Source organism: Protopterus annectens, chromosome 3.part1, assembly GCF_019279795.1.
Source record: "Protopterus annectens isolate FY-2018-M chromosome 3.part1, PAN1.0, whole genome shotgun sequence".
In the NCBI taxonomy this organism is placed as follows: domain Eukaryota; kingdom Metazoa; phylum Chordata; order Ceratodontiformes; family Protopteridae; genus Protopterus; species Protopterus annectens.
The window spans coordinates 1,273,032,779-1,273,058,968 of NC_056732.1; the positions used below are offsets into that span (position 1 = coordinate 1,273,032,779).

Genomic DNA, 26,190 nt, shown 5'->3' on the forward strand with positions numbered 1-26,190 from the left:
ATCAGGGGAATAAAACATGCTGCCGATGCCATTTTCTTTAGTTTTTTTTGCCCCCGATGTCAGGTGCCCCCAAAAAGGTAGCAAAAATATATATATCTGTATATACATGCATCAATATAAACTTTACCTTCATCTACAAGCAAATACACCACATAGGTTGTAGAAGATAGAGAAGGAAAGATAACTCCAGAATGACAGGGGGATGGTGGGAGGGTAACCTGGACTGCAACAGTGAATACACTCAAACATCTGCATTTATGGTAAGTGTACACAACTGTAGTATGTTCTTCGTGTTTCACTGTTGCAGTCATTACATTTGGGTAGAATCCCAAAGCTATGGTTGGGAGGCTGGAGCTAAAAAGCATTAGGTGAGGCTATAAGGCCCTGCAGCACTGCAGTGGAAAGCCTGCCCTGGACTTAGAGTAGAGAGGCAAATTATAATGCTTTGTAAAGGTGTGAACAGAACTCCAAGTAGCAGCCCCTAGAATGTCTTTGGTTGTTGGTACTCTGAGAAAGGCTGCTGAAGTAGCTGCAGCTCTGGTGGAATGCGACCTAATGCCCATGGGCACAGGTATACCATGGTGTAAGTAGCAGAAACGGATGCAGTGGCTTATCCACTTTGAAATTGCCTGCTTTGAAATAGCCTTTCCTTCTGATCCTACAGCATATGACGCTAGTAATTGCTCAGCTTTTTCTTAGAGCTTTTAGTCCTGCTCAAGTAGAATCGTAGCTGTCTGTGTACGTCCAAGGAAAGCAGAATTCTCTCCCCCTTGTTCTGCGTATTTGGATACAAACTTGGCAGGTGAATTGTTTGCTTAACAGCCACACTGGAAATCACCTTAAGCATAAATGAAGGATTTGTTCTCAGAGAGACCCTGTCTGGGTAAAATATGATAAAAGGCTCTATAGCCATGAGGGCCTGTAGCTCTGAAACTCTTCTTGCTGAAGTAAATGCTAGTAGCAGTGCTGTTTTCCATCACAAGAACTTTATATCAGCGGTAGCAGCTGGTTCAAATGGTGGCAGGGTGAGCTTTTTCAACACATAATTGAGGTCCCATGCAGGTAATGGTGATCTTCTAGGAGGACTTAAATTTCTGGCTCCTCTAAGATACTGCTTTAGTAAACGATGGCAAAAGATTGGTGGCTCTGTATTGTAATGAGCCAAAATGGCAGAGGCATGGATTTTGATTGATGAGAAAGATAGGCCTTTGTCAAGCATCTCAGTTGAATATTGTAATATCTGAGGAATATTTGGTTCTGCTGTATCTGTTCCTTGTGCTTGATTCCAAGCACAGAATCTCTTCCATTTGTCAGCATAAGATTTTCAAGTACTAGGCCTTCTGGCTTCCAAAATGACATCCATCCCAGCTTTACTGAGAGGTGTTGTTTGTATAACTACATGATCTGCCAGGTTCAATGTCTGTAGTTGATTGTGTAGGATCTGATTGTTTTGCTGGGACAGTAGTTGAGGTCTTTGAGGCAAGGCCCAAGCTGGGTATTGAGACAAGTTCCTTAGGATTGGGTACCAGTACTGGTGGGGCCAGTCCGGGGAAATTAGTATCATCTTTGGTTTCTCTTGTCTGACTTTTAGGAGGACCTTGGGGAGAAGAGGCAGAGGAGGAAAGGCGTAAACTGAGGGAAGGATAGGGCGTCCACTTTCCATGCTTGTCCGTGATAAGTCCGTGTGCAGAATCTTTTCAACTGATAACTTTGAGGAGAGGCAAATAGATCTATGTCTGGGCTTCCCCATTTCTCTGTTATCATGCTGAAGACTTGTGGATTTAGTTTCCACTCGTGAGGATCCATAAAGTTTCTGCTTAAATCGTCTGCCAGTGTATTTTTTTTTCCTGGCAGGAATTGAGCTTGAAGATGTATTTGGTAGGTCAAAGCTGTGTCCCACAGTGCCATGGCTAATCTGCAAAGGGGGTATGAATGTGTGCCCCCTTGCTTGTTTATATACCACGTGACTGTGGTGTTGTCTGTCTTTATCAGTAGTTGTCCTGGATGAAGTAAGTCCTTGAAGGCTGTTAGGGCATTTTGAACAGCTAGCATCTCTTTCTGGTTGATGTGCAGATGCATTTGTTTTGGGGACCATATGCCCTGAATGCATCTTCCTGCCATGTGGGCCCCCCAGGCATAATCCGATGCGTCTGTTGTTAAGGTTTGGCTGGCAGGGGGGAGAGTGAAGGTCTGTCCCATGTTTTGGTGACATACCTTCGTCCACCATAGAAACACCTGTTGTAGGCAAGGTATGAGAGGAATCATTGCTTCCAGACTGTGAGAATGTTAACTCCATAAACTTTTCAGGTAACACTGAAGTTTCCTCATATGCAGTCTTGCATATGGAATCAGTAGGATGCAGGATGCCATAAAGCCCAGAGCCTGCAGAATTTGTCTTTCAGATAACTGGGTCGGTCTTTGTTGCCATAAGTTTGAAGTAAGTAGTCAGTTGTCTTTGCTTGTCTGGCGTGAGGTAAGCCATCTGGGCAGTTGTAGTCAAGCTTGCACCCAGGAATGTTATCTTTTGAGAGAGTACCAATTGTGATTTATTTTCATTTATTGTGTACCCTAGGCATGTTAGAAGCCTTTTCATAAACGCCAGGTGTCGAAGAAGAATGTCCTTGTTCTCTGCTTGAATGAGACAGTCGTCTAAGTAAGGATATATCTGTACACTTCTTTGTCTGCAAAATGCAATTACTGGTGCCAGGCACTTTGTAAAGACCCTGGGTACAGTAGATAAGCCAAAGGGCAGTGCAGAGAATTGGTAATGCATTAAGCCAGCCTTCAAACTGAGGTATCTTCTGCATGACTGTCTTATTGGGACATGCAGGTATGCCTCTTTTAGGTCTAATTTCACCAGCCAAGCATTCTTGCCCAACATGGGCAGATGCTACAAAAAGTCAGCATTTTGAATTTTGGAATGTCCAGGTATGTGTTCAAAATCGATAAATCCAGTATTGGCCGCCAGGCCTTGTCCTTTCTGGGTACCAACAGCAGCCTTGAGTAAAAACCTTGTCCTTTTTCCTGTTCTGGTACTGGCTGAATGGCCCCCATATCCATAGGGGACATAACCTGTTTCTGTGCCTCTGTCAAATTGATTTTTGGCAGATTTGGCCAACTATTTGCCATTGGCAGAGTGTGGAAATGGAATCTGTATCCCTGTGATACTATGTTTAGTACCCACTTGTCCTGGGTTAACTGCCAGTTTTGAGCAGAAAGTGCTAACTTTCCCACCTATGGGTGCTGCCAAAAGATAAGTGCTTGCAGTAGGCAGAGGGAAGTCATTGGGATTGTTTTCTGTAGGTTTCCGCTTTATCTCCTCCTAATTTGGAGGTAGAAGCACCCCATTGCTTTGACCTGTATGAATCTTGCGCCTGGTATCTGGAACCCTTAGGGTGTCTGGATTTGCCCCTTTGAGCTCTGTCTGACACAGGAAAGGAACAATTTTTTGTAGGCCAATGTCTACTGAATCTAGGTGGCTGCACTTGCAAGAAGTCGTTAACAGTTTGCATAGACTTAGTTTTGTCTTCCATTTTCTTTAAAACCTCTTCTACCTTAACACCAAACAGAGAATCATGCTGTAAAGGTGCATCTAGCAATTTAGTTTTAACATGATCAGGCAAATTCTGTTCCTTTAACCAGGCATGCCTCCTAATCACAGATTCAGTAACTGCGGCCCTGCAGGAGGCCTCTAAGGAATCAAAACCACATTGCAAAGTATGCTTTCCAACCTGTTCAGCTGCTGCATGCAATAATTCCTGCAATTCTTTATTTTCTGCACATTCTGAAATCAACATAATTTTCTGTGTCAGCAATCCCATAACATGTTGTTGGTACTTAAGCATATGAAATTGACAGTCTAAGGCCCTGATTGCCAAGGTTGCAGATGTATAAACCTTTTTCCCCCATCTGTCCAGTGCCCTTGAATCTCTGTCAGAGGGGGTAGGATTTTTTGCTGTTGAGGCCTTAACTCCCTTTGGACCCTGTGAAATAGTTTCAGGATCAGCAGCAGGGTTTCAAAATAAAAATTTATGTGAGTCAGGGACCCTGTAATATCTGTCAGGCTTACTGGGAGCCAGAGGTAAGGAGTCAGGGGTCAAGCTTGACTCCGAATACACATCATCCACAATGTCTAAAACAGGGGGAATGGCTAGAGACCTGTGCTGAGGGAGAAGAAGGAAATCCCTGAGCCTCTTTTTTGATTCTGAGAAGTCTTGACTCTCCCAGTGAACATGCTTCCTCAAAGTATGCAAGGTTTCTCCAAATGAATAATCCTCAGGAGGAGATGCAGATGGTATGGACTCCGCTGCATCAAAGCCCTCATAGGGAGGAATAGATAATTCCTGATCAGAAGAGGAATCAGAAAAAACAGAAACCTGATCTGAAGATTCATAATCAGTGTCTTGCCTAGGCCTCTTATCTGGAGGGAGATGGGTACCCCTGATCAAGGTAATGACGTCTTCAGCCATTTTGATCATCTGTTTTTTAGGCATAGAGTCCTGTGCATGTGGCTCATGTGTCGGTTTTTTAGTTTTAGAAGTTGCTTGTGTCTTTGGTTTTGCAGCTGTCGGCGGTTTGATATACAAATGTTGAGGTCTGAATACACCCTTAGAAGCCGGTGCCTGTTCAGCGGCTCCGGACCCATCCGAGGGAGATACATGCGTTGGTCCAATACCTCGAGTATCTTGCTGCCTGCCGGACTCCACGTGGGTGTCGGGAGAGGCCTGCAACATGAAGGCAGCGGGTATCAGTGGCTGCGAAAGAGCCTCACTGACTACCGGCGACTGTTGGATCTCGACTGTCTGTGTCTGTCTTTTTCTTTGCATTTTTTATGTACTCAGGTTGTCGGATAGCTATCCAACGACATTTCTGGGTAGTTAAATCTGTTTCCAAAATACTTTGATGCAAAAATATACCAACGCTTAATAGTGCGTTGGTTAAATATAGCACAAAACCGACAGCCAGGCACATTATGATCAGGGCCTAGGCAAGGAATACAGTATAAATGGAAATCCTTATGAGGTATTTGCTTACCACAAGTAATGCAATTATTAACTTTTTCTGACATCGGTAAGGAGCAAGAAAAAAGTTTCCTCAACGGGGTACTTAGCTTTAGTGAAGACTTCGGTTCTGAAACTCAAACATTTCAGTAGTCGGCCGACAGGCACTTGCGAAATGCTTCTGCTTCGGGCACCGTGCGGCATGAAAGTCGGCTGCATGTTTTATACCCCTGACGACCTGACGTCATGGAAGAGAAGACAGCAACCGATGCAGGACCCAAGTCTTTGGAATTCAGGCTGACTGAGGGCAACCTGCCAGCAGATTACCCCAAATGTAATGACTGCAACAGTGAAACACGAAGAACATCTGGGTTCTAGTGGCTAGTTGAGAGATGTAGTCTGTCACGTAGGCTTGTTTTTCTGGAGTAAGGAATGCCATCTGGGATGCTGGGTCCAGACTTGCTCCCAGGAATACAATTTTTTGTGTGGGGACTAGCTTTGATTTCTTTTCATTGACAGTATACCCCAGGGAGGTCAGTAGGTCCTTTACAAAGGTCAGGTGCTGTAACAGCTTTGGTGACTGTCTGCCTGAATCAGACAATCGTCTAAGTAGGGGTAAATTTGAATATTTCTTTGTCTGCAAAAAGCAATGGCTGGAGCCAGGCATTTTGTGAAAACTCTGGGAGCAGTGGATAAGCCAAAGGGAGGCGCAGAGAACTGAAAGTGCAAAGATCTTGCCCTGAAATGTAGGTATTTCCTGCAAGATTCCCTGACTGGAATGTGTAGGTAGGCCTCTTTTAGGTCTAGGGTGGCTAACCAAGCATCCTTGGAAAGCATAGGAAGAAGCTGCTGTAGGGTAAGCATTTTGAATTTTGGTATCACCAGAAAGGTGTTTAGAATGGACAGCTAGAGGATTGGGCACCAGGTTCCCTCTTTTCTGGGTATCGGTATGAGTCTAGAATAGAAACCTTGGCCTATCTGGTCTGCAGGAACATGCTGTATTGCCCTCATGGTGAGCAGGGAATGGACATGCTTTTTGGCCTCTGCCCACTGGTTTGAGGAAGATCTGGGAACCGTTTTGGGGTTGGCAGAGTGTGGAAATAAAATTTGTATCCCTAGGACACTATGTTGAGGACTCATTGGTTATTGGTAATAGAGGCCCAGTTGTTTGCATGGAAGGAGAGTTTTCCTCCTAGGGGCACAAGCAGGTGGGCAGAGTTAAGGGGTGGAAGTGTAAAGTCATTGTGAGTTCTTACCCTAAGGGGGTGGCTTAGCACTCCCTAGTTTTGAAGAGGAGGAACTCCATTGCTTAGATCTCTGCATTCCCTGGGACTGCTGTCTGGGGGGGTCTGCCTCCCCTGGGTCTTGGCTGAGCTGGCATGGAGGAGGCCGGAAAGGACCAGTGTTTTGGGGGGCAATGCCTACTGAACCTCAGAGGCTGGACCTGTAAAAAGTCTAACTCTCTGCACAGATGTAGCTTTTTCTTCCATCTTTTTTAAAACCTCTTCTGCCTTGGTGCCAAACAAATTTTCTTTGTTCAATGATGCATCCAATAATTTTAATTTCACATGGTCTGGCAAGGTCTGTTCCTTAAGCCAAGCATGCCTTCTAAGGACAGAACCAGTGACTGCTGCCCAGCAAGATGCTTCTAGGGCATCAAAGCCACATTGCAAGGTGTGCTTAGTAACTTGGCTTGCAGAATGAATAAGCTCTTGTAATTCTTTATTTTCTGCACAAGCAGGAAAGGAAGATATTTTTGTTTGATTAGTTCCATGGTATGCTGCTATTTCAGCATGTGGAACTGACAATTTAGTGCTCTTATCGCAAGACTTGCAGAGGTGTACACTTTTTTACCCCATCTGTCTAAAGCTCGGGAATCCCTGTCTGAGGGGGTGGGATTCTTAGCTGAGGTTGCTTTAATTCCTTTAGGTCCTTGGGAGATGACCTCTGGGTCTGCAGTAGGATTTTTGAAAGGGAATTTGTGAGAGTCAGGGACTCTGTAGTACCCTGTCAGGTTTCCTGGGAGCAGGAGGAAGAGTGTCAGGAGTCAAACTGGATTCCATAAAAACATCATCCACAACATCCAGGACAGGAGGAATGGCTAAAGGTCTGTGCTGTGGTAAATCTAAGACTTCCCCGAGTCTCTTTTGACTGAGGATAGTCCTGACATTCCTGTTGGAAATGCTCCCTTAAAGTATGTAGGGTTTCACCAAATGAAAAATCCTCGGGAGGAGAGGCAGAAGGAATGGATTCCTCGGCATCAGAATTCTCATAAGCAGCGAGGGGTTGCATGTCTTCATATTCAGAAATCTCATAGTCATCGGACTCCTGTTCAGATAAACTACTGGGGACAAGTCTCTTACTTTTGGAAGGGGTAGCCTGGCCTCCCCTAATAAGCATAAAAAGGTCTTCCGCCATTTTAAGCATTTGAGATTGCAGCATGGCAGGTGCCTGAGCTTAGATCGTTGGATTTTTGGGCGTAGTTCGTACCATGGGCATTAGAAACTCGGTAGTTTTAAAAAGAACTGAAGATGCAAAAGAAGTCATCGGTTTGTGTCGAGTATCGGTAGTGCGAAGAACTTCCTCGGAAGACGGTGCCTGCTCAGCGGCTCCGGACCCATCCAAGGTAGAGAAATCCGCAGGGTCCTTAGTCAAAGAAGAGTCTTCCGACATACCGGACTCCGAGCGAGTCTCGGTAGCGGCTGTGAATCCATAGAAGCAAGCATCAGGGGCTACGAAAGCATTTCACTGAGGACTGGAGAACTGACAACTAGCTTAACTGAAGCATCATCGGCAGTTTTGGACCTGTGCAGTCTGTCTTTATCCTTACGTTTTTTCGGAAGATCGGTAGTTGGATGGCTTACTGAAGCCATATTGGAATACGAGGACTGAGAGCGAAAATATTTAGCTACAATAAGGGCCCAACGATGTATAGTTCTGGCGTTGAAGAAAGCACAAAAGCGACAGCGAGGGATGTCGTGGTCTGGGCCTAAACAGTTGACGCAATAAGAATGGAAGTCTCAGTGTGGTATTAGCTTTCCACAGGTGAGACAATTGTTAACTTTTACTGACATCGTTTAGAGAAAGAAAAAAGGATCTTCAACGGGGTACTTAGCTTTAGAAGACTTCAACTTCAATTCGGAAATGAAAACTCAGGTAGCGGCCGACCGGCACTCATTCGGGATCCTCGGCAAGAAAGACTGATGTAATGACATAGGCTGCCTGATTTTATACCACTGACGACCTGACGTCAGTCCTGGAGCAACAGCAACCGACTCAGAAATACCAAGCCTTTGGCATTCGGGCCAACTGAGGGCTACCCCTGGCAGGATAACCCAAGTGTGAGACTGCCAACAGTGAAACACGAAGAACATCTGCCTGAAACAAGAAGTAGGATACACAATGTGGGAAGAATGAATAAACTATATCAAAGCAGAAGCCAAAGTAGCTGCAGATACATAGGTCAATGAGAACAGATTACTGTGGTTCTGTCACATGCTCAGAAGGAAAGACGATATAGTAAAGCAGATTTGGCCAAGACAGAAAGAAAATAAGAGAAGAGGAGGACATGCAAACAAGAGATGGATGGAATGCATCTGAAAAGACAACACAAAGGAATCCTGAAGAAAAAGTTCAATCACCAACTAAGTACGCTTAAAGTGCAGTATTAAAACATAATTTATTGAATGCTGAAAACAAGTCGACCACACAAATGATACAATGTGCTTTCATCTCTAAAAGAAGTGGGACTTTGGCAGAACAAGATAAAAAAGCCTTTCCAGTTAATTTATAACCCCATCAACCTATCACACGATCTGAAAATCCAACAACAACCACCATTTAATTAATGTGAAAGGAGTACTTAATAAATAGTGTAAGAATCCTCTACTTATAATAAAATAGCTCATTAAAACCATGAAATAAATTCTTTGACTTTTTATATTTTGTAATATAAACAGGTATTAATAAAAATATTAAAATACTATACTGTATAGGAATATATAAATACAAATTCAAATGTGACACATTGTATTAAAACAAGCATGTGTGTGGATCAAATAGATATAATACTTAATGGTGCATTTTTTATCTCCCTATAAATGAAAAAATATATATGCTTATTGATAAAAAACTCAACAAATGCATATATGAATGTCAATATTGAAATTATAAATGTGAATTTAAGTAGAACATATGCTTCAAAAGCAACCAAGCCATAAAACAATTAGGATAAAATTCGATATATTCTATGAAGGATTTATAAAAGCTTGACCAGCAACCAAGCACAATTTATTGACTGATGAAAACAGGTTGAGCATACAAATAATCAGTACAATGCATTTTTGTCCCAAAAAGAGCTGGGACTTCATTAAAACAATAACAATACCAGTTGTGCATGTAACAATTTGTCTTGCAAACAGTTTTAATTAACAGGATGGCACACAGACTGACTGCACACTCAGAGTCTACCAGCTCCTAGTCTCACATGCCCATTTCTGCTCCTAGTGATCACCACGTAAGGTTGAATAAAGTAAGTGGACAACAATACAACGGAGATAACACAGTGCATTAATATGAAATAAAAGCAAATACTGGTACAAATAAAGAGCAAGCCATTAGAAATATAAATAGGTCTATCTGAACTTTAGCTGGACTGTTTGCCTGCATACAAAATTGCATGTACGACTTGAGAACATAATGATTATTAATGTTTTTCCATGGGGGTGTGCCTTCTGTACCCCTCATCTCTAAATGTAAAAGCTCCAAAATCACACCACCTCTGAGAAAGGAGCAAGGTTTGTATGACATGCTTCTGTGAGATGGGTGCAACTGCACAATATTTAGAGATTGGGGTGCAAGAGGCACAGTCCCTATACCAAGGAATAAATAGTATGTACCCCTTCAATATTTCAGAGCATTAAAATGGTATGCATGACCCAAATGTGGGCAAGCACACCAATGCAATGAAATTTCAAACAGACCTATATCAGCTTATTTTGATTACAGTGCATTACTAAGAACACCTGCATATCAAGCAATATTAACAGTTAACAATATTAACTAAAAGAATCACAGGCCTAAAGCAGATGCCCTACGCTGACTGCCTTAAAAAAACTCCAGCTATACTCTGTCGCATATCGTCTACTCAGAGGTGATCTCTGCTTAACATACAAGGCCATGTCAAACCCAAAGCTGTTGGACATGCTACACTTAAAGAAATCCCAATCCCTCAGAGCCACACGTTCCAGGGATCTAAATCTTGTCATCACAATAACCAAAACATGCTGGAGGGATAGGTTCCTGACCCACAGACTCCCCAGACTCTGGAATAGATTGCTCATACATGTCAAACAGAGTGCCAATTTGGCCCTCTTCAAAAGGAACCTTGACGATTGGATGGCAGAAAGGAAATTCACTCCGGGGATCACGTCAGTCGCCCTGCTAGACAGGGGTCCAGGGAAGTAAACAGTGTGGGAAGAAATAGCCAGGGAATTGTTATGGCTAGGCTTGTATAGGCCCCTAGGGCTGATAGCTAGCACCAACCTATGAACCTATGTTCAGGTACTGAACACTTTACCATGCAATACATTTCTTGGGGGGGGGGGGGGGACATTAAAGGAAAGTGGACTGTCATGTGCTTCATTTATGGTACAAGTTTTGAAAGCCCTGACAAAATCCACAAATAAAAACTCACTAAGCAGTCAGGCTATGTGAAGTGTGGGTAATTGTGGTACCCACCCATTCAAGCCATCACATAAATCTTTGTTTTGGCATGAAAAACTAAGAACAGCATGACATCCATAAAGGAACAACTTCACCAGCCAACCACTAGGAGCTGCTTAAGGATTAGTTTCAAATCCTTTCTTCACAACCAGAGAGCGAGCGAGAAATACTAGCTGTATAAATCTTCCCTGTTATTTCAATAATCTCTGTTACATACATCCTGCCGTTACACAATCTAGTTTCAAGCAAAAAAAAAATTAAAAAAGAGATGCCTCAGCACATTATATCACCGACATTTTGTATGCATGTGTTGACAAGTAAGCTTTACCAGGCATCTGCAATCAGTAAGAAACAGAAGCATACCGATCTCTGAGCATCAAACATCAGGTTCCTGTAGAACTGTAGGAAGTGTACAAAGCTCATATCAACTCTGGCTTCAATTTCCTGTTGGAAAAAACAAACAAAGCATTAATTGTCACATTAAAGCACTTGTTCCAACTTAAATGCAGCTGCTCACAGTGATGATAACTGGACTACTACTGCCTGACAAAGATCAACCCTAGATTTGAATGCTAAAATAATTTATTTTGGCAAGGTTATCCAACAATAGCACATGGTAAGGACCTGCCACTAGCTTTCCTGATGCTGAATACTGGGAGTTATACAGAAGTTAACTATTACATTTTCCACTTCAATGCACATGTTAAATACTATCAGACAGTACTGTATGGGCTGATGTGAAACTGAGTCCAAAAAAAAAAAATCCTGACCCCCACCCCCAGTGTGGTCCACACTGTTAAAACAGAGCTTCATATAGTTTATGTAAAATTCTTCATTCAGAAAGCGCAAGATAAAGAATATCCCTTTTCAGCACTTCACTTCAGCTATAAAAATGTGCATGTTAGAAATAAAATCTCAATTACTGTGAAGACCGTGCCCTGGCCCAGCAATCAAGGAGCCTCAATCCTCACCACTAATACCAGGGAGGTCGTCTCCTAGAAGAGAGGAAAGGATAACTAATACACACAGTAAAGTACAACTTCCCTTAAGTGCACACACAGAGATCACAGTCAGTCTGGGGCTGGTTGCTCCCTTGCTTACCAGGTCCCCAATAAGACTCCCCACTGGCACAGCTATAGGGTCCAGGTCTCAGCCTAGCTGGGCAAGCTAAAACTTCCAGTACCCTCTCTGTCCAACCAGTGCTTCGTGTCCCTGCCAAGACACACCACACACACTTTGAGATGACTATTTATACAACTTCACAGACACTCCTGGGAAAGGCTGACACCGATTCTCCAGCTGTGCCCCTTTACCCAGACCACACGGTTGTAATACCTGCCACCACCCAGCTAATATCAGCTACTAAAAGGGTGTCCAGTTATTACTGTGCAATATTATAATCCAATGGTAGCATGACTAACAGTCAAGGCTTACTTCAGCGTGGCCTATTACAATAACCTCTATAAATATGCAATGTACTCTAGAGCTTATCTCTACACAAACCAGCCACAGGTTGAAGGTTTTAAAATATTTAATAATAAATAATTAAATCACAAGACAAAACTACTACACCACAGAGATATCAGAGTGCAGAGATCACACAGAAACTTAAAATAATACAATAGGACAAGTCTGACTTCAAAGAAACATACCTAATTAATCTTTATCAGCTTTAACTATTCCTACAAGAAATCACAGTGCTAAAACTTATATGTGATCATAAGGCAGAGTGCTGACAAGTTGGATATCCAATATCAAAATGCTTTTAGTCTCTTGTGAGGAAACAACATTTAAACATCACTAACAAACATGTCTCTAAGGCCCTCCCAAATCTCATCATTTTTGACACTTAGTCTGGACTTCTCAGGCCACAAACTGCATTATTTAGCAATCTAACACCTGCTCAGAAACTTACAACAATACAAGTCATTTCACATGTATAGTCTAACAGAAACCAGAGCAATAAAGCACATTCCACATCTAAATTCTGTTCAAAAACTCCAGCCTTAAAACAATGGGCATGAAACCCCCCACCCAGATGCACCAGAGCCGAATTCCAATACGAAAGGGCCACAACATGCTCCACTGGGCCAGCAGAGTGCAATGTTGTCACATATTTTGCAGTTCCACATTTCACAGTATTCTTTTACACTCAAGGAAAACATGCCTGTATTTTACATGTATTTACAAATGCCAGAATTATATATCAAATTCAATTTGACTAGGCTGGCAGCCTTCACCCATCTCTCCCCAATCGTCACAATTACATTAATCAAACAAAGGACTATACTAGTACTCAGCAAGCATTAGATACAAGTACATTTTGTAAATGTGTCCACAACTGTGATCTTAAAGGTATAGTCTACTGTGGTCCCAGCCTATCATATCAAAACGTTCTGCTATGATCCACAAATGATGATCTCTAGTATGAAATCTTCAATGAAAATTTATGAGATTTAGAAAAGACAAAGATTGCCACACAAAGGATTATGATTGAATACTCAATCATAGCAAGTTTAATTTTGTTCAGAACTTTTCACCTCTACAGCCAAACATGAAAGGTGAATTCTAGATATTAAGCTTTAAAAACAAAACTATTACTTACTCAAGTCTGGCTACTTCATAATGCTTCACAACACATGTTCATCCCTTAATTACCATACACACACTAAAACAATGGCATGGTGGATCACACACAGAGTTCAGTAATTTAGCTTTCATTAGTAACCGGCATAGGTATTTAAAATTAGCATTTCTACATTATTGCACTGGAAACATGATGCATTCAAGATGAACTTTAATATCACTGTCATGAAGAGTGACTATTCTGGTTAGCCAAAGACACTGTAACCCAAACTACATTTCTGAATATATCAATGTCAAAACTCATCAAGAGGAATACAGCCTTGTTTCAAACAAAAATGAATGCCTAACAGCCAATTATATATTCTACTCTTATAAAATACAATATTAAATATATTAAAACAATATTAACTCCTATACTCATTCTTCAATACACATTTTACATCTATTTTAGGGTCTTGTGGGTAGTATCCTAGCACTCAGTGGGTGCAATGCAAAGAAATTAGCCGTGGAAAGGATGGCAGTCCATTGCAGAATATATGTACGCACACCTAAGCACAAGCAGGAGGACAGACAATTCACCTGTAGCACATCTTAGTAATGAAACAAAGCACCCAAATGAAAACACATGTGAATACAAAACGAACATGCAAACACAGCACAAATGGCACTTAAACGCCAGAGGTGAGGGGCCTCAACAACTTTAACTTGCCTCATACAATGATTGCACTTGCAGGTAGGCTAAAGCAACAAACAGAGAAAGAGTAATCAAGCAGCTGACAGACTCAATGAGTGGGAAATTGGTGACCACAGGACAGGAAATATTAAAATCCTTTAAGGACTATTACATGAATTTACACCGATCAGAGACTGACTAGGAAGGACTGGGGAGATGATAGGGACTTGCCTATAGGGGGCTTAGAACACGTACTAGTTGGAGGCACTGCTAGCATGGATTCAGAAAGAAGAGATTAAGTTAGTGATGGATGAAAAAGCGACTGGCAAGTCTCCAGGTTTGGATAATTTTCCAGGTTAAATGTGAGAGATGGGGGAAGGATTCCCCTAGTTACTATGAATATGCTAGTTAATGAACAAAATACTAGAGTAGAAGGTAACTAGATTCTTGCGAAAAGGAATCATAGTGATAATACCAAACGAAGGCAGGAAATTTAGGGAAACCAGGCTTGTATAGACCAATTACACTTTAGAATCGCGATTAAATTATTTATGACAATACTTGCCACCAAAACAGCAAAAGTTTTATCAAGCATAATACATAGTTTCAACAGGGAAAGAAACCGTTCTAACATAACAACCACAGTGGGGATGCATGATGTCCAGAACCCCAGGGGACCAGACACTGTTCTGGATTTGGATGCAGAAAAAGCTTTTGACAGGGTGGAATGGTGTTTGTCAGAGGTGCTACAAGAAACTGGTATGCTTGAACAATGATAGGAATTGCTATACTAGATTTACTCTGGGTTAACTGTGTGAGTGAAGACTCTGACAGGATTGCCAGTAGCACTTAAAGTAACAAGAGGCACACAACAGCAGGATTGCCCACTTTCCCCACTATTATTTGCAGTATACTTGGAAGTATTGTCAGAGCAAATTAAACATTCAGATAGAGCAGGGAATAGATGTGTGGACCTGAACTAAAAACTGTCCTGTCAAATGATATTTTAACTGTAAGCAATTTAAGCAGAGAAGCTGATAGGTTATTTCATCTGGTAATCAGTTCTGGCCACATGTCTGGAAATGAGATAAATGTGGAAAAAGTACAGTTTTGTACCTACCATAAATGTAGATGTTCGAGGATCCACATTGCTGCAGTCCTAACCATTGGGGGTAGTCCGCTGTCCAGTCGGCCCGAATACCAAAGTATATGACTGATGTCATATCCTCAGTCTTTTCTTGCCCCAGATGTCAGAAGACCCTAAAAAGACAAGGCCCAAACCAAAAACACCAAAATCCCTGCACCAAACATATATACAATATATACAATTTTACAAGAATATAGCCTAATCCACACCACCACCCTAAACACAGAGGGGAAGGAGGGAGGGTAAATTGGACTGCAGCAATGTGGATCCTCGAACATCTACATTTATGGTAGGTACAAAACTGTACTATGTTCTTCATTCCACATTGCTGCAGTCCTAACCATTGGGTAGAATCCCAAAGCAGAGGTAAGGGAGGCTGGCAAATCATAAGGAAGCAGGAGCTGTCAACATGCCTTGCAAAATAGCTGTGGCAAAACCAGCCCTAGATTTAGAGTAGAGAGGAAGGTGGTAATGCTTAGAGAAAGTATGCACTGAACTCCAAGTAGCTGCCTCCAAAATATCCTTAGTTGCCACCCCTTAGAAATGCTGTAGAAGTGGCAGTAGCCCTAGTGGAATGAGGCCTAATCCCAGCTGGAATCTCCTTGCCATGATGGGAATAACAAAATGAAATGCAAAACCCAATCCACTTAGAAATAGTTTTGAGAACTCAAAGCAAAAGAAACAAACAACTGCTGAGACTGCCTGAAAGCCTTAGTCCTGCTTAAATAATAACGTAACTGCCTATGTACATCCAAAGTGTGCAAAATCTTTTCTCCCTTATTTTGGGGATCTGCATAGAAAGTAGGCAAATGAATAGTTTGGTTTAAAGCCACACTAGAAACCACCTTAGGCATAAAGGAAGGATTAGTGCGTAATGATACCCTATCCTTATGGAAAATCAAAAGGGCTCTACTGCCATAAGCGCCTACTATTCTGAAACCCTTCTTCCAGTAGTAATTGCCAACAAATAAGCTGTCTTCCATCACTCGTATTTCAATTCCGCAGGCAGGCTCAAAGGTTGTAGAGTAAGTTTTCCAACACAAAATTGAGATCCCAAGCAGGAGTAGGAGCTCTACGGGGTCTTATATTCTTTGCCCCTCTAAGAAACTGCTTGAACAAAGGATGCGAAAACAATGGTGGGTCACAATCATAGTGAGCTGAAATTGCTGCAGCATGAATCTTAATGGAAGAGAAGGACAAACCTTTGTCCAATAACTCAGTAAGATATTGAAGAGCCACACTCAAATTAGGCTCAGAAATCTCCAAATTCTTTGCTGCACTCCAAAATAAAATCTCTTCCATTTTACACTTTCCTTGTACTAGGTCTTCTGGCTTCCATAATCACATTTAAAACTTGTTGAGGAAGTTGAGACCTGCTGTGTTTCAAAACAGAATATGCCAGGCTGTTAGATGAAGAGAGTGAAGTTTGACATTGAGCAGGTGACCGTCCTTCTGAGATAACAGGTGTGGAATCAAAGGTAAAGGCCATGGAGGCTTCCTTACCAGACTCCTTAGTAGTGGGTACCAGTGTTGTCGAGGCCAATCTGGAGCTATTAAAATCATCCTTGGCTTGTCTTGTCTGACCTTTAGGAGCACCTTTTGAAGAAGAGGCAGAGGTGGAAAGGCATACACATGAAGATTTTTCCAACTGAAAGAAAGAGCATCCACTTTCCAAGCTGTGTGATGAAACCCCTTTGTGCAAAACTTTGGCAGCTGGTGGTTTAGTGGAGAAGCGAACAGATCTATGTCTGGAGTTCCCCATGACACTGTCAATTTCTGAAATACATGAAGATCCAGTTTCGGGGATCCATGATTTGTCTGCTTAACACATCTGCTAAGGAGTTCTGTGCTCCGGCAGAAACCTTGCCTGAAGAGTTAGTTGCAAGCTGAGCCAGTCTCCCATAAAATCATTGCTTGCCTGCATAGAGGATAAGAATGTGTTCCCCTTGTTTGTTGATGTACCACATGACAGTTGTGTTGTCTGTTAGAATCAACACCTGCCCTGGAAGAAGCAACTCCTTGAAAGCCATTAATGCAAACTGAACTGCTAACATCTCCTTCATGTTGATATGTAGATGCAGTAGTCTGGCAGGCCACTTGTCTTGTATCCACTTTCCATTTAGATGAGCTCCCCAAGCAATGTCCGAGGCATCTGTCGTTAAAATCTGACTCGCCTCTGGCCGGGTCACAGAGAGTCCCTTGTTTAGGTGACATTCCTGAGCCCACCACAAAAATTCTTTTTGAATGCAAGGTATTATTTGAATGACAGTGTCCAAATCCTGGCAGTGCTGTGTCCATACATTTTTGAGATACCATTGTAGCTTCCTCATATGCAGTTTGGCATTGGGAAGCACCAGAATACAAGATGCCATGAACCCTAAGGCTTGAAGGACTGTCCTTGCAGTCAGCCCGGACTGAAGAGATAATTGATGGAAGTAACTGGAAAGATTCTTTTGTTTGTCCGGGGTTAGAAAGGCCATCTGGGCTGCTGTATTCAGTCTCACACCCAGAAAGCACATGTCTTGAGAGGGTACTAGACTGGACTTTATTTTGTTCACAGAATACCCTAGGCATCTTAGCACTGCTATGACATATTCCAAATGCTGTAGAAGGTCTTCCTTTTCTTGAGCCAGAATCAGGCAGTCGTCCAAGTAAGGGTAGATTTGAATTCCATTTTGCCTGAAGTAAGCTATCACTGGAGCCAGAACCTTTGTGAATACTCTAGATAAGCCAAAGGGCAATGCAGAGAACTGATAATGAGAATTTCCAGCTCGAAAACGCAGATACTTTCTGCAACTTAGTCTTATAGGCACATGAAGGTAAGCTTCCTTGAGATCTAAAGTTACCATCCAGTGATTCTTGCCCAGCAGAGGTAAAAGCTGTTGTAACGTCAACATTTTGAACTTTGGAATGTCCAGATAAGTGTTGAGGATAGATAAATCCAAAATTGGTCTCCACGTGTTCCCCTTCTTTGGTACTAGGAACAGGCGAGAATAAAATCCTAGGCCCCTTTCTGGTACAGGGACTGGCTGAATGGCCCCTATTTGGAGTAACAGAGAAATTTGCTTGTGAGCCTCTTTCCTTTGTGGAGGAGGAACGTCTGGCATGCCTTTGAAAGGGGCAAGGTATGGAAATAAAACCTGTAACCGTGGTGAATGATATCCAACACCCATCTGTCTTGAGTAAGTAAATCCCAATTTTCTTTGAAAAGAGACAGTCTTCCTCCCAAAGGAGCTGCCAGACGAGAATGTACTGGCAGCTGAAAAGGCAGGTCATTGGGTCTGTTTACGAAAGGACTGACCCCTGCCCTCACCAGAAGTCTGAGCAGGAGAACTCCCTGTTCTAGGCCTAAAAGAACCTTGAGCTCTGCCCCTACCCCGTCTAGACCTACCCCTAGACTGGGAATCATAAGCAGGATATGTCCAACCCTTCGTAGGCCAATGTCTGCTAAACTTTGGAGGCTGCACCTGCAAAAAATCTTTAACAGTCTGCATAGATTTAGCCTTGTCCTCCATTTTCTTTAAAACTGCTTCCACAGGCGAGCCAAACAACACATCAGACTGTAAAGGAGCATCCAAAATCCTTGTCTTAACATGCTCAGCTAAATTCTGATCCCTCAACCAAGCGTGCCTCACGAAGAACAGAACCAGTGGCAGCCACCCTCGAGGAGGCCTGCACAGCATCAAAACCACATTGCAAAGAATGCTTACCCACTTGTTCAGACACATGAACTAAATCCAGCAACTCTTTACACTCAATACCTTCCGCCAGAGCATCCACCTTAGATTTCAATTGTGAAAGGAGATAATTTTGGTATTTTAGCATGTGAAACTGACAATTCAATGCCCTCATGGCTAAAGTGGAAGTAGTATACACTTTCTTACCCCATCTATCCAAAGCCCTTGCCTCTTTATCAGAGGGAACAGGATTTTTAACAACAGAGGCCTTAACACCTTTAGGCCCCTGAGAAACAGTTTCTGGGTCTGCCCTAGGACTCTTAAAAAGATACTTATGAGCTTCAGGCACCCTATAGTACCTATCAGGTTTAACAGGGGCAGGAGGCAAAGAATCAGGGTTCAGGGAAGCCTCTGCAAAAACATCTTCCACCACATTCAACACAGGAGGTATAGCTAAGGGCCTATGCTGGGGTAAAAACAAGAATTCCCTAAGCCTCTTCCTGGAATCAGAGTAATCTTGGCCTTCCCATTTACAATGCTCCCTCATGGAATGCAGAGTCTCTGAAAATGAAAAATCCTCAGGTGGAGAAGCTGAAGGAGTGGAGTCATCCACATCAGAATCAGAATACTGAGGAAACTCCTGCAAGTCTTCAGAAGACTCAGAAGCCTCTGAACACTGTTCAAAACTCTCAAACTCAGGCTCCACCCTAGGCCTCTTATCAGGAGGGGGCATAGAACCTCTAATCATAGTAATCAAATCCTCTGCCATTTTAAGCATATGTTTCTTAGGCACAGAACCTGAAGTGCTAGGAGAAGCCCCCACTGAAGCTAAACTTGGCCTACCTCTCAAAGAAGTCTTGGAAACAGAAGGAGAGGCTCTAACTACCTTAGGAAGAGAGGGAAGAACAGCTACCTGAGAAGCCCCTCAGCCTGGCCTACCTCCTGAGAGGGCACATCCTGTAACAGTAAAGTCTCAGCCTGAGACTCCAAAGAAACTCCTGGCAAAACCTCTGGCTCTACTGAGCCTTCTAAAGAACCGACGTCCGGGACTGCCGGTTCTTCAACCCTAGGCTTTGCTGCTTTGTCCTTGCGCTTTTGAAGCGGGCCGGAGCATCCGGCGGCATTTTATAATTACAACGCTTCCCAAACACTAACCTGGCACAGTCTAACCTCCGCTTAATAGTGCGTTTGTTAAATCTAGCACAAGAGCGGCATCCAACAACATCGTGCTCAGGCCCTAAACAAGGTATACACAAAGTATGGTAATCCCTATGAGGTATCTGTTTCCCACAAGAAATACAGTTATTCACTTTTTCTGACATCCGGTTAAATACTGAGGCAAGAAAAACCAAAATGTTCCAACTTTGATTCGGTCTGAAACTCCGACTTCAGAAAATTTCAGAACGCCAACCTGCACTCGCAAAACTGCTTCTGCATCGGACCATGCGGCAAAAAAGACTGAGGATATGACGTCGGTCATGCGCATTAGTACCCTGACGTTCTGACCTCAGTCTAATGCGCCTTGACGGTATTCGGGCCGACTGGACAGCGGACTACCCCCAATGGTTAGGACTGCAGCAATGTGGAATGAAGAACATCTCCAGGGTGACCAAGATGAACTAAGGAGGAAGAGAGGACAATGGGAAACTTTCTCTCTGCCCTATGTATGGCAGTGTGAAACATTTATGAATTTATATAGACCACTGGAGACCAAAGCAAAAAAGTACCACGAAGAACAAAGACTGATAACTCTTTTAAACTGAAACTCAAGTCCGTTTATTGAGTAACAGGTACTTCTTAGAGCAAGCAGCAGACAAGTTCATGAATAAAAAGCACTGAATAGCAGCAAAACAGTCTCTCTTAATAATAAATGTTGATGGAAAAAAAAGTAGCAGCAAGCAATCTTTCTATTAGAAAAGTACAGTTTTGTACCTACCATAAATGTAGATGTCCGATAGATATGCAACTGCAGTCCTTACATATGGGTTGTCCTGCCTCAGGCAGCCCCTCGGTCGGCCGGATTCCAAAGTCTGGGTCCGGCGTCGGCTGATGTCGCCTCTTCCCCGACGTCAGAGCGGCTGGGGTATAAAAGCATCAGCCGACGCCATCTTCTTCAGTGTTTCTTGCCCCAGATGCCAGGTGCCCTCCAAGGAAGGCTAAATTTAGTGAATGGATAAAAATTCCAGACATGCAAAACAGTAATAAACAGATACACCATAACAGATATCCCCAGCTAATATGAAAAGGGGGGAGTGGACCCTAGAAAAGAGAGTTACAGAGGGGTAGGAGGGAGGGAAAACCCGAATGCAGTTGCATATCTATCGGACATCTACATTTATGGTGGGTACAAAACTGTACTATGTCCTTCAAGAATGCAACTGCAGTCCTTACATATGGGTTGAATACCATAGCCAAGCTGGGGGTGGTAGGATCTAAGATAAGGATGGTGTAGCTAAAATGCCCTGCAGGACTGCAGAAGCAAAGCCTGCTCGGGATCTGGAATATAAAGGCAGGTTGTAATGTTTGGAAAATGTATGCACGGAGCTCCATGTAGCAGCTTCTAGAATGTCCTTTGTAGCCACCCCTCTTAGAAAAGCTGTGGAGGTGGCTGTCGCTCTGGTGGAGTGTGGCCTGATACTGGCTGGCACACCTTTTCCATGGAAAGAGTAGCAGAATCTGATGCAGTTTCCAATCCATTTTGAAATTGTTTGTTTGGAAATTGCCTTTCCTTGTACTCCAGCAGCGTAAGCTACAAATAACTGGTCAGACTTTCTGTTGGCCTTTGTTCTGTCCAAGTAGTAGCACAATTGACTGTGTATGTCCAAAGAGTGCAGAAGCTTTTCTCCTTTATTTTGAGGATTGGGAAAGAAAGTAGGCAGGTGAATTGCTTGATTTAGAGAAACCCTGGATATCACTTTTGGCATGAATGAAGGATTGGTTCTTAAAGAGACTCTGTCCTGATGGAAAATGAGAAATGGAGGTACTGCCATGAGGGCCTGTATTTCAGAAACTCTTCTTGCTTAAGTAATTGCCAACAGGAAAACTGTTTTCCAGGAGAGAAATTGCAATTCTGAAGATGCTGCTGGCTCAAAAGGAGGAAGAGTTAATTTTTCCAAGACGAAGTTGAGGTCCCGTGCAGGTACTGGTAGTTTTCTTGGAGGTTTAATATTCTTTATCCCTCTTAGAAACTGTCTTAGCAAAGGATGCGAAAACACAGGTGGATCACAGTTGTATTTTGCTGAAATTGCTGAAGCGTGTATTTTTATGGAAGAATATGAAAGGCCATTGTGAAGCATTTCTGCCAAGTATTCTAGTATCTGTGGGATGCTCATTACTGATGCATCCTGACCCTTGTTGGCATTCCAGATGTTGAATCTCTTCCATTTGGGTGAATAAGTTTTTCTGGTGGAAGGTCTGCGTGCTTCCAGTAAGATCTCTTGAACTTTTTTGGAGAGAGAGATATGGGGAGAAGTCATGGAACTCTCCAAGCTGTCAGTTGCAATGTTTGCAGGTTGGGATGAACAGTCCTGTAATTGTGCTGAGTTATAAGCAGAGGCCATTGAGGCAGGAGCCACGGCTTGGTGCGAGTTATGCTCCTTAGTAATTGATACCAGTGCTGTCTTGGCCAGTCTGGAGCTATCAAAATGCCTTTCGGTTGTTCTGCTTTGATCTTCAGTAACACCTTGGTCATTAAAGGTAGAGGTGGAAATGCATAGATTGTTAGAGAATTCCAGCTGAAGGAGAGAGCATTCATTCTCCAGGCTTGAGGATGGTGTGTCCTTGAGCAGAACTTCTTCAGATGATGATTGAGGTGTGAGGCAAATAGATCTATGTCCGGCCTTCCCCATGCATGAGTTATTTGTGAAAAAATGTCTGGATGCAACATCCATTCGTGCGGGTCCATAATGTTTCTGCTTAGACTGTCCGCCAGAACATTGTCCTTGCCTGGGACAAACTGGGATTGCAACTGTATGTTCAGTTTCAGGGACTTTTCCCAAAGAGTCATTGTTAGTCTGCAGAGGGGGTAAGAATGGGTACCTCCTTGCTTGTTTATGTACCACATAACAGTGGTGTTGTCTGTCTTTATTAGCAGATGGCCTTGCTGAAGAAATTTTCCGAAGGCCTCGATTGCATGAATCACCGCCAACATCTCTTTTTGATTGATGTGCAGATGCAATTCTCGGGGTGTCCATTGCCCTTGAATGCATCTGCCCTCCATATGCACCCCCCATCCATGATCTGAGGCATCTGATGTAATGGTTTGGCTTGCTTGAGGTTTGTTGAAAGACATGCCTTTGTTTAGCTGGCTTGCTTGTGCCCACCACAAAAATTCCTTTTGTAGACATGGAATGAGTGGAATAATTGCTTCCAAGTTGTGGCTGTGTTGAGACCATAAACTTTTAGGTACCATTGTAGTTTTCTCATGTGTAGTCTTGCCAGTGGAATCAGAAGAATGCAAGATGCCATGAAACCCAGGGCCTGCAGGATTTTCCTTGCAGTCATCTGGGTGTGCTTTGCTAGGCTTTTGAAGTAATCTGGTAATTCATAGGTTCATACTAGGCTATCTGCCCAAGGGCATTTATAAGCCTAGCCCAGAGTTTTGTGGCTTTCGCCACCGCTTTAGTTTGAAGCAAACTATGCCCATTATTTTGCTGTGCCTATGTCAAGCAGTGACACTGAGGTAATCCCTGGGGTATATCTGCGATCTCCCATCCATTGGTCAAGATTTCTTTTGAACAAGGCTAGCGAGGTGCTCTGCCTCACATGTACCGGGATTTTGTTCCACAGCATAGGGAGTCTCTGGGTGATGAATCTGCCCCTCCAGCACGTCCTATTAATAAACGTGTCAAGGCATAAGTCTCCCGCCCTTGTAGTTCTGAGGGATCTAGATTTTTTGAGGTGAAGCATGTTCATCAAATCTGGGTTTGACATGGCCTTGTATGTCAGGCACAGGTCACCTCTGAGTAAGCGGTAAGCAACTGAATAGAGCTGGAGTTCTTTCAGTCGGGCAGCATAAGACATATTTTTGAGACCCTTTATCCTTTTGGTGAGGAACTTTTGGGGCCTTTCCAGGTGCTGCAGGTGTCGGGTCAGATACATTCCGAATGGGGCATTGTACTCAATCATTGGTCTGATGAGTGATGAGTACAGGGGGATGATGACCTCCCTTGATCTAGATGTGAATCCCTTCATGATCAGGTGGGCAATGTAGAAGGTCTTCCTAACTACATTAGCAACGTGAGTGTCAAACGAAAGGTTACTGTCAACCTGGGTCCCCAGATCCCTGATAACCTCTTCTGTGCTCAGTGGATTGTCACCTATATGGTAGCTAGGGGTAACCTTGTTTTTCCCGAAGGGTATGACTATGCATTTCTTGGCGTTTAACTTTAGGCCATGGCTCTGGCACCAGTTATCCGTTTCTGTGAGACCCTTCTGAAGGATATCTGTGTCAGATGTGTTCTCGACTATGGCACCCAGTTTGCAGTCATCTGCAAACTTTGTCAGCCATAACCCTCCTGTGTTTTCTTGTACTTCTGAAAAGTAGATTCCGAACAAGAGTGGGCCCAGGACTGAGCCCTGTGGGACACTACTTGTGACAGGCTTTGAGTCTGACATGGCGCCAGCAACTCTGACCCTGTGGGTTCTGTCACTTAGCCAGTTTGCAACCCATCTTGTGATGTATGGGTTTACATTTAAGCTGATGAGTTTTTCAATGATACCCGAGTGGGGTATTGTGTCGAAAGCCTTTGCCAGGTCGAGGTAGGCTGTATGGACTGCCTTTCCCTCATCAATGGCCTTGGTGACTGTTTCGAAAAAGTCAACCAAGTTTAAAAGGCATGATCTGCCTTTGACAAAGCCAAACTGGGTTGGATCCAAAGTCTGCAAGTTCCCAATGTCTGTCTTTATGAGTTCCATTATGATCCTCTCCATAGCTTTGCAGATCAGGCTTGTCAAGCTGATGGGACGGTAATTTCCAGGGTCGGTGGAGGCACCGCCTTTGTGAAGTGGGATCACAGTTGCCGTGCGCCACTCCTTGGGTACGTATCCTGAGGTGAGGCTAAGATTAAACAGCTGTCCTAACTGCGGGTTTAATTACTCATTGAGTTCGTGGAGCACACAGCCGGGGACACCATCCGGTCCCATGGATGCTGTGTTTTTCGCCTTGGAGAGAGCAGTTCTCACCTGGGCGTTAGAGATGTTTGGGGGGCTACAATCCTCTGGTATAGATATCTCTCCTTTTGGGGGGGAGGGGAGGGGAGAAGTTTGCACTGAACCTGTCAGCCAGTATGTTGGCAATGTCTGTAGGTTCAGTAATTTTCACATCATTTTGAGCTAATTCTGAGCATATCTGGGAGTTTCCTCCCAGGTTTCTAACATAGCTAAAGAAGGCCTTATGATTGTCTTTTGAGTCCTTAGCGATTTTTCTCTCAAAATTTGCCTTCGATGATTTTATGAGGGCTCTTAGTTTTTTACTTACAATGATCAAAGGTGTCTTACCTTTTAAGGATTTTGCTCTATCTTGTAGTAGCTTCCTCCTTTTGTTGTAGAGCTTGTTGATGGCTGGGGTCCACCAGACTGGACGCTTGCCTTTGGTACAAAGAGTCTTTGTTTTGTTTGGGATTGCCTGATCCATGCAGTCCTGTAGGTGCTGGTAGAAGGCATTTGTAAGTGATTCAGCGGCTTGAGTAATGTTTTCCGCCGGCTCGGGGGCCTTAAAGGAGACCACACTAGTCTTTAGAAGTGTGAAGTCGGCTTTTGAGAAGTTCTTCACTGTGGTCTTTTTTATCTCAGGTGGGGGCGGGATGAGGACCTCCAGTGAGATTAGTTTATGATCTGATCTCACCAGTGAGGGGTATACTTCCGGTGTTGAACATTGTGATCCCAAGTTCGTGATGATGAGATCAAGTATGTTTTCACCTCTTGTGGGGATGGTGACTAGTTGTTCCATGGCATTTGAGTTTATGAACTCCAGGAACCTTTGGGCTAGAGTGTTCGGGCTTGAGTAATGATCCCAGTCTATATAAGGGTAGTTGAAGTCACCTAGTATGATGGTGTTTGGAGATACATTTATCCCCTCCAGTGTTTTCAGGAAAGCTATGTGAGGTTCCTGAGTTTGAGAGGGTGGCCTGTAACATGCTACAAACTGCAGAGCAGTCTTGCCTATGGTTAATTGCACCTGGATGGTCTCCGATGCATCGTGCGTTGCCACCAACCTTGAGGTGTGGGTGTTCTTGATGAATATGGACACCCCCCCCCTCCTTTCTTGGTGTTGTCCGGATTTTGGGGCCGGAACGCATGATATGAGGTAAAACCTGATAGTGCTGGGGTGCTCTCAGGAGCCTTGAACCAGGTTTCAGTCACAGCACAGACATCAATGTTCTC

At 43.3% G+C, this 26,190-nt stretch overlaps 1 protein-coding gene across 1 annotated transcript in view; it reads right to left on the minus strand.

Moving 5' to 3' along the window:
- Positions 1-26,190, minus strand: part of LOC122798415 (1-phosphatidylinositol 4,5-bisphosphate phosphodiesterase gamma-1-like) — a 3,104,897-nt gene that overhangs the window by 2,205,053 nt on the left and 873,654 nt on the right. Inside the window, exon 6 of the mRNA XM_044067334.1 lies at positions 11,088-11,168. Within this exon, the coding sequence (XP_043923269.1) occupies positions 11,088-11,168 (81 nt within the window). The remainder of the gene's footprint in view (positions 1-11,087; positions 11,169-26,190) is intronic.